A 9,106-nucleotide genomic window follows, 5' to 3' on the forward strand; every position below is an offset into this window, starting at 1 on the left:
GTGTCTCTCTCTCTCTCTGTGTCTCTCTCTCTCTCTGTGTCTGTGTCTCTCTCTCTCTCTGTGTCTGTGTCTCTCTCTCTCTCTGTCTGTGTCTCTCTCTCTCTCTCTGTCTGTGTCTCTCTCTCTCTCTCTGTCTGTGTCTCTCTCTCTCTCTCTGTCTGTGTCTCTCTCTCTCTCTCTGTCTGTGTCTCTCTCTCTCTCTCTGTCTGTGTGTCTCTCTCTCTGTCTGTGTCTCTCTCTGTCTGTGTCTCTCTCTGTCTGTGTCTCTCTGTCTGTGTCTCTCTCTCTGTCTGTGTCTCTCTCTCTGTCTGTGTCTCTCTCTCTGTCTGTGTCTCTCTCTCTCTGTCTGTGTCTCTCTGTCTGTGTCTCTCTCTCTCTCTGTGTCTCTCTCTCTCTCTGTCTGTGTCTCTCTCTCTCTCTGTCTGTGTCTCTCTCTCTCTCTCTGTCTGTGTCTCTCTCTCTCTCTGTCTGTGTCTCTCTCTCTCTCTGTCTGTGTCTCTCTCTGTCTGTGTCTCTCTCTCTCTCTCTGTCTGTGTCTCTGTCTCTGTCTGTGTCTCTCTCTCTGTCTCTCTCTCTCTCTCTGTCTGTGTCTCTCTCTCTCTCTCTGTCTGTGTCTCTCTCTCTCTCTCTGTCTGTGTCTCTCTCTCTCTCTGTCTGTGTCTCTCTCTCTGTCTGTGTGTCTCTCTCTCTGTCTGTGTGTCTCTCTCTCTGTCTGTGTGTCTCTCTCTCTGTCTGTGTGTCTCTCTCTCTCTGTCTGTGTGTCTCTCTCTCTCTCTGTCTGTGTGTCTCTCTCTCTCTCTGTCTGTGTGTCTCTCTCTCTCTCTGTCTGTGTCTCTCTCTCTCTCTGTCTGTGTCTCTCTCTCTCTGTCTGTGTCTCTCTCTCTCTCTCTCTCTCTGTCTGTGTCTCTCTCTCTCTCTGTCTGTGTCTCTCTCTCTCTCTCTGTCTGTGTCTCTCTCTCTCTCTCTCTCTCTCTCTCTCTCTCTCTCTCTCTCTCTGTCTGTGTGTCTCGCTCTGTCTGTCTGTGTCTCTCTCTCATTCATTAGAGGATGGGGGGACTAGTCACTGGACAGCATACGTATTAATACAAGTGGTATGATTTCTCTTGCTTGGGTGGAATATCCCCTTTAATGTTCAGTGTCAGTACCGTGAATGTAGAGAGAAAAAATCTGTAATGCATCTATAAATGTATAACATTTGTATTTTTCCCATAGAACAAGCCGCATTCCTCTTGGGAATTTTCATTGTTTTGTTCCTGGCGAGACTGAGGACTTTGAAGTCTCATTCTGAGTTTGCTTTTCTTCTGAAAGCCTTATTGCTGTCCAGCTACGGGAAACTCCTGCTGATTCCTGCTGTCATTTGGGAACACGATTACACTCCCCTGTGTTTAAGGCTCATCACACTTTTTGTTCTTACATCAAATGCTCAAGCAATCCGAGGTAAGGAATTTTTTTTTTTGCCATACTAAAAAACAACACATAAAAAAACTGCTAGGCCTTTTACTTTTTGTGCTGCGGAGGTTCCCCTACTTTATTTATTTAATTTACTCACTTATATACCGCCAGTAATTCCACAGCGCTTTACAGACATGAAGACCTTGTCATGTCCATTCATGATACACTACTGTGGAAAGAAATAATTGATGTAGTTATTCAACCCTCGAGGGTAGAAAGATGTTGTAATATTAACCCCTTACCAAGAGCCGCTGCACATGTTCGGCGCATGTCGGTAGCGGGTGTATGGAACGGGCGAGCTAACCTCGTACCTGGCAACTGTTAACTAGTGTTGAGCGATACCTTCCGATATCAGGAAATATCGTATCGGATATCGCCGATTCCGATACCGGAAACCAATGCAAGTCAATGGGACACAAATATCGGAATGAAAATAAACCCTTTCTTTCCTTGTAGGTTAATTCTACATGAAGTAAAACAACTAAGAATAATGTAGAATGTATGCAAAAAGCCGGCAATTCAGCAGCGCATTCACCGGTACCCGACAATTTACAACAGAAAGAATTGAGCTTCACACATAGATTAGATAGATAGAAACATGTCAGTCACATATATATGAAGTACAGTGACAGTGGTGCTTACTGTACTTGTCATTTAGTGTAAAGGATTTATTTAAAAAAATAATAGTGTTTTCATGCACCGTCTCTTTAAAAAAGCCGGCCGGCAATTCAGCAGCGGTACCCGACAATTTATAACAGACAGAATAGAGCTTCACACATAGATTAGATAGATAGAAACATGTCAGTCACATATATATATGAAGTACAGTGACAGTGTTGGTTACTGTACTTGTCATTTAGTGTAAAGGATTTATATAAAAAAATAATAGTGTTTTCATGCACCGTCTCTTTAAGAAAGCCGGCCGGCAATTCAGCATCTGTACCCGACAATTTAGAATAGAAGGAATAGAGAATCATACATAGATTAGATAGATAGAAACATGTCAGTCACATATATATGAAGTACAGTGATAGTGTTGATTACTGTACTTGTCATTTAGTGTTAAAATAAAGGATTTATTTTAAAAAAATTGGCGTGGGGTTCCCCTTAATTTTAGTCTCTAGCGGAGGTTAAGCAGACAGCTGGGGCAGATGTTTGAAGCCTGGGAAGGGGGTAATACCCACGGAGCTTCCCAGGCTACTAATATCAGCCACCAGCTGAATACCTAGCCTTTACTAGCTATTAAAATGGGGGACCCCCCCAAAAAAATGACGTGGGGTCCCCCCTATTTTAATAGCTAGCAAAGGCTAGGCAGACAGCTGGGGGCTGATATTAATAGCCCAGGAAGGGTGCCATGAATATTGGCCCCCTCCCAGGCTAGAAACACCAGCCGTCAGCCGCCCCAGAAATGGCGCATCCATAGGATGCGCCAATTCTGGCACTTAGCCTCGCTCTTCCCACTGCCCTGTAGCGGTGGCAGTGGGGTAATAGGGCTGGGGTTGATGTCAGCTTATAATGCCAGCTGACATCAAGCCCAGGTTAGTAATGGAGAGGCGTCTATAAGACACCCCCATTACTAACCCCATAGTGAAAGTTAAAAAAAAACACAAACACCCAGAATAAAGTCCTTTAATTGAAATAAACACACAATTCTTTATTGTTCTAAATTAAACCATACTTACCGTCACGCCCATTCCAGCTGAAGCCAACGATCTCCTGCAATAAAAGAAAAATAATAAAGCAACCTCATCCTTACCTTTCCATGGTTCCCACGACGACTCCAGCTCTGCTACATCGAGATGACAGGCTGGACCGCAGCAGAACGCTGCCATCCAGCCTGTCATCCCGCAGACACTGAGAAGCGCAGGCTTGCTTGCGCTCCTCAGTGTCTCTCTGTGACGGCATCCAGATGAGCCGACAATGAACTCGGCTCACCTCATGCACGTCACTGACAGCGTGGGAGAATTCTCACGCTGAAGCGCTGAGTGCAGGAGAATTTTCCCACGCTGTCAGTGACGTGCATGAGGTGAACTGAGTTCATTGGACATGAACTCGGCTCATCTTTATGCCGTCACAGAGAGACACTGAGGAGCGCAAGCATGCCTGCGCTTCTCAGTGTCTGCGGGATGACAGGCTGGATGGCAGCGTTCTGCTGCGGTCCAGCCTGTCATCTCGATGTAGCAGAGCTGAAGCTGTCGTGGGATCCATGGGAAGGTAAGGATGATGTTGGTTTATTATTTTTCTTTTATTGCAGGAGATCGTTGGCTTCAGCTGGAATGGGCATGATGGTAAGTATAGTTTAATTTAGAACAATAAAGAATTGTGTCTTTATTTCAATTAAAGGACTTTTTTCTGGGTGTTGTGTTTTTTTTAAATACTTTACTAGAAATTCATGGTGGTCCTGTCTAATATTGGCGTGACCCCATGAATTTCGGGCTTAGGGCCAGCTGATAATGCCAAGCTGGCCTTAACCCCTTTATTACCCAGTGAGCCACCGCACCAGGGCCCTGGATGAGTTGGGTACAGCGCCAGAAGATGGCGCTTCTATGAACGCGCCATTTTCCGGGGCGGCTGCGGACTGCAATTTGCAGCGGGTGGGGCCCAGAAAGCTTGGGCCTCCCTGCGATGCAGATTCCAGCCCCCAGCTGCCTAGTTGTACCTGGCTGGACACAAAAATAGGGCGAAGCCCCACGTATTTTTTTTTTAAATTATTTCATGAAATTCATGAAATAATTAAGAAAAAAAGGGCTTCCCTATATTGTTGTGTCCGGCCAGGTACAAATAGGCAGCTGGTGGTTGGGGGCAGCCTGTTCCTGCCTGCTGTACCTGGCTGGACACAAATATAGTGCAAAGCCCCACGTCAATTTTTTTTTAATTATTTCATGAATTTCCTGAAATAATTAAAAAAAAATTGACGTGGAGCTTCGCCCTATTTGTGTGTCCAGCCAGGTACAACTAGGCAGCTGGGGGCTGGAATCTGCAGCGCAGGGAGACCCAAGCTTTCTGGGCCCCCCCCCGCTGCAAATTGCAGTCCGCAGCCACCCCGGAAAATGGCGCGTTCATAGAAGCTGGATGCTGTACCTGGCTGGCATACAAAAATATAGCAAAGCCCACGTCAAAATTTTTGGGAAAAATTAATTAAAAAATAAATAATAATTTAGGGACTGCATCTTTATTAACTCCTCAAATGTCATTTAGTGTTAAAATAAAGGATTTATTTAAAAAAAAATTGGCGTGGGATCCCCCATAATTTTAGTCTCTAGCGGAGGTTAAGCTGACGGCTGGGGAAGATGTTTGAAGCCTGGGAAGGGGGTAATACCCACGGAGCTTCCCACACTACTAATATCAGCCCCCATCTGAATACCTAGCCTTTACTAGCTATTAAAATTGGGAACCCCCCAAAAAAATGAAGTGGGGTCCCCCCTATTTTAATAGCTAGCAAAGGCTAGGCAGACAGCTGGGGGCTGATATTAATAGCCCAGGAAGGGTGCCATGAATATTGGCCCCCTCCCAGGCTAGAAACACCAGCCGTCAGCCGCCCCAGAAATGGCGCATCCATAGGATGCGCCAATTCTGGCACTTAGCCTCGCTCTTCCACGCTGCCCTGGTGCGGTGGCAGGGGGTAATAGGGCTGGGGTTCATGACAGCGCCAGCTGCCATGAAGCCCAGGTTAGTAATGATGGGTGTCTATAAGACACCCCCATTACTAACCTACAAAGTGTTAAAAAGAAAAAACACACTACACCCAGAAAAAAATAATTTATTTGAAATAAAACACACAATTTTTTTAAATTCTTAGTTTACTAAAAAAAAAATAGTTACCTGTCCACGTTCCTGTGCTGATCTCCCATGCACAGCTGTCACATCTGGAGATGGTGACAGCTGTGCATGGCTGCTGTAAGCTCACGCTGCCGGGAACACGTCCGCTCCCGGCAGCGGGAGCCACTGACTGAGGTCACCGGAATGCATTCAGGCAGCGCAGCTCCGGAGACCTCCTTTACGGCACTGCTGTACCGTGGGAATTTCTCACGATACAGCCGGGCCGTAAAGGAGCTGAACTCCGGTGAACCCGCTTATGCAATGACGGGGCTGCTTTACGGCCCCGTCATTCTAGCGGCGGCAGCGGTTCAGAGCGGTCACATTCTATGTGGCTGCTCTGAACTGGAGATCATCGTGGGACACTCGTGGACTACTACGGAGGGGTAAGGATAAGGTTGTGGTTTATTGTTTTATATTTTATTACAGGAGATCGATGGCTTCGGGGAATTAGGTGTCTAGGTGAGTATAGGTGTAGTTTTTTATTTTTTACTTTATTTTAGGTGGCGATCGGCGGGGACAGGTAATGTATGAACTAATTTATTGTAGGTAACCACTGGCCACCAATGACATGTATTTAAAATTTATTGGGGACACAGTAGGGCAATTTATATAGCAGGATCAGGCTGATGGGAACTACTGCTCCCATCGAGCTGATCCTGCTGGCACGAGTGGACGGGGGACAGACATAGGCCGATGGGAGTAGTAGTGTCACATCGGCCTATGTCTGCCTGCACGCACACACCCGCACACATCACACAGACACCGTGCACATCGCACAGACACCGCACACACTCGCAGACATCGCACAGACACCGCACACACATCACACAGACACCGTGCACATCGCACAGACACCGCGCACACCCGCAGACATCGCACAGACACCGCGCACACCCGCAGACATCGCACAGACACCGCGCACACCCGCAGACATCGCACAGACACCGCACACACCGCACACACCGCACAGACACCGCACAGACACCGCACAGACACCGCACAGACACCGCACAGACACCGCACAGACACCGCACAGACACCGCACAGACACCGCACAGACACCGCACAGACACCGCACAGACACCGCACAGACACCGCACAGACACCGCACAGACACCGCACAGACATCGCACAGACACCGCGCACACCCGCACACATCGCACAGACACCCGCACACACCAATCATGACGGGTCTGGGAGGTGAGGCTGACCTGTGAGACCGTGGGAAAGTTCATGTGAGTTCATGCAATGCAGTCAAGCATGAACTCGCATGAACCCTCTGAGGGCACCGCGGCTTCTTCAAATGAACAGCTGATCGGTATCACCTGATACCTCAGCTGTTCATTTGAAATAACCGGCGGGAAAGCGCAGCACAGAACGGGAAAGCCGGCGGTGAAGTCTTTTCACTGCCGGCTTCCCCGCCCGGGTCCTTCGCTCCCCGCTCCTTGGTGCTGTGCTCCCCGCCCGGTCCTAACTTACGATCGGGATGGGAGGTGGCGAGGGGAGCGGAGGATCGGGGTGGGAGGCTGCGGGGAAGCAGTATGGGGTTGTGTGATTGTTTAAAAGCCGGCGGCTTTTTACCGCGCGCCGGCTTTTAAACGATCAGGAGAATTCTCCCACGCTGGGATGGCATTCTGATGACAGGCTGGATCTCAGCTGAGCGCTGCCATCCAGCTTGTCATCCTTCAGAGACACTGCAGAGCGCAGGCATTATGGGAACTTCCGATTCCGGTATTCGATATTGTAAAAGTATCGGAATTAAGTATCGGAATTCCGATACCGCGAATATCGGCCGATACCCGATATTTCAGTATCGGAATGCTCAAAACTACTGTTAACCTGTTAAATGAGAATCAGAGTATGACCACGGCATTAACAGCATACCGGTCAATCGGTGCTCCGGTGACATTATCGCTGGGTGCCAATTGGTTGCTATGACAGCCGGGGGTCTGTTGAAGACCTCTGCGCCTGTTATTACAGAGCTCCCTTGAAACCCAGCTTGTGGCCGGGCTTCAAAGGAGACCCTGATTTTTATTATATGCAATATACATTATAACAACACAAGCAATCAGATAATCGCAGGTTCAAGTCCCCTAAAGGGACTAAATACAGTGAAGAAAAGTTTTAAAAAATATGAAAAAAATAAAACATAAGTTCAAATTACCCCCCCCCCCCCCCCCGTTAAAAATAAATACAGTAAAAAAATAGACACATGTGGTATCGCCGCATCCAGAAAAGTCTGATCTATTAAAATAATTAACCGGATAGGTAAACACTGTAAACAGACAAAAATTAAAAAAAACACCAACGTTTTTTTTTTTTTTTTTTGTGATGCATTGATACAGTAAAAAAAAAATGCTGTAAGAGGCTATCAAAATATTATATGTATCCCAATATGGTATCAACAAACGTCGTCTCGTACCGCAAAAAATAAGCCCTTATACGGGGCCAAAAAATTAAAAGGAACCCATCACATGAAATAAACCATTTTAACCTGCAGGTATGTGGTTAATCTGCAGGTTAATAGCGTCCTGAACCTGCCCGGCGCCCGCACTAAGAGCCCCACTGCCTAAAAATGTCAGAAATGGCTGCGATTGGACAAGCACAAGGACGCAGAAGCTGGCTTGATCCAGGCATCCGGCTAGCTGCAGAGCGGTGCTTGCAGGATCAAATGCATAGCGCTCTATGCTACACCCTACTTGCCTAGGAAACTGGCGACTGAGGAGTAAACTATAAAATTACAAATGCCTTCGTTCTCGAGTTTTTACAAGAACTTAGCAATAGTTACCAATTATTAGGATGAGGCAAACCTTTAAGTGTATTAGTGCTCTCTCTTCTAACTCTTCTTCTTTTGCAGGAAAGGTTTTAAGCTGCAACTAATTTTAATTTTCAGTTCTAGCAAGCAGAGATCTGAAAATGTATTAGGAAAAAAAAACACTGTATATTAAGTATTATTATCAAGGTTCATATACTAATTAGTAGTATTATCATCTGTAGTATTTTGTTTATGATAATGTATTGTTTAAAGATATATAATTTTTTTTTTTTTTTGCTTCCCTTAGTAACCTTGAATGTGAGCCGAGCCCTATCACTGATCGCTATAGCTTGTGGAATACTTCTCGAAAATTCTCTCTCCTCCATCCAGTGGACTGTATATTAAATGTTCATACCCCAAGAATGTAAGGATTCTCCGGACCACCTGGAGTGATGTGGAAAGAGCTTCTGAATAGAGAGTGTTCAAGTACAAAATATTTATTTTGCTATAGGTTGAACTGTCCCAGAGTTCTCTTTTGTTTTTTTATGTATTTACAAGTATTAATAAATGCTGTTCCTTTCTTACTGATGTGTCCATGTGCATTCAGTGTGGCAGGACATTCCTCAGACAACCATTAATGACCTCATTGATAGCAGTCGAGGCGTATAAGTGAGTGTTCTTTTTAAACATGGCGCTGATACTCGATACTGAATAAATTGAGATCTTTTTAAAATTTTGTTTTTATGTTTTCATCATTTGCATATCATTAACATGTCCATCAATCCAGTGACTTTCAAAATTCAACAACTTTTCCCTCCTGGTGTTGCGATTTGTGTTAATTTCATACATATGCTTGCATGGATGCGCTAACACAGTAACACTCACGTACACCCTAAAAGAAAGTCAGTCTATTCTTCTTATGTCTTAATAAATTTTAAAGAAACATTAACAAAAGGGTATACACATGTGCAAAAAACTTCTCAGTATCCCTTGTTGTTGTCATTTCATTCTACCTTGATCATATTGTTATAGAAAATGAGAAATGTATAACAAAATCTGCTGTGTTCCAGGAAATCAGCC

The 9,106-nt window shown here is 45.6% G+C and overlaps 1 protein-coding gene across 2 annotated transcripts in view; it reads left to right on the top strand.

Moving 5' to 3' along the window:
* The window catches only part of ARV1 (ARV1 homolog, fatty acid homeostasis modulator), a 33,181-nt gene extending 24,570 nt beyond the window's left edge, over positions 1 to 8,611 (top strand). For both annotated transcript variants that reach the window (XM_073673379.1, XM_073673380.1), the window contains 2 exons: positions 1,213 to 1,437; positions 8,334 to 8,611. In XM_073673379.1, coding sequence (XP_073529480.1) covers positions 1,213 to 1,437; positions 8,334 to 8,431 — 323 coding nt within the window. In that variant the 3' untranslated portion in view covers positions 8,432 to 8,611. The remainder of the gene's footprint in view (positions 1 to 1,212; positions 1,438 to 8,333) is intronic.
* The last annotated feature ends 495 nt before the right edge of the window (positions 8,612 to 9,106 follow it).

This window comes from Phyllobates terribilis, unplaced genomic scaffold (genome assembly GCF_046119375.1).
Source record: "Phyllobates terribilis strain yellow unplaced genomic scaffold, ASM4611937v1 Scaffold_3__8_contigs__length_932513732, whole genome shotgun sequence".
In the NCBI taxonomy this organism is placed as follows: Eukaryota; Metazoa; Chordata; class Amphibia; order Anura; family Dendrobatidae; genus Phyllobates; species Phyllobates terribilis.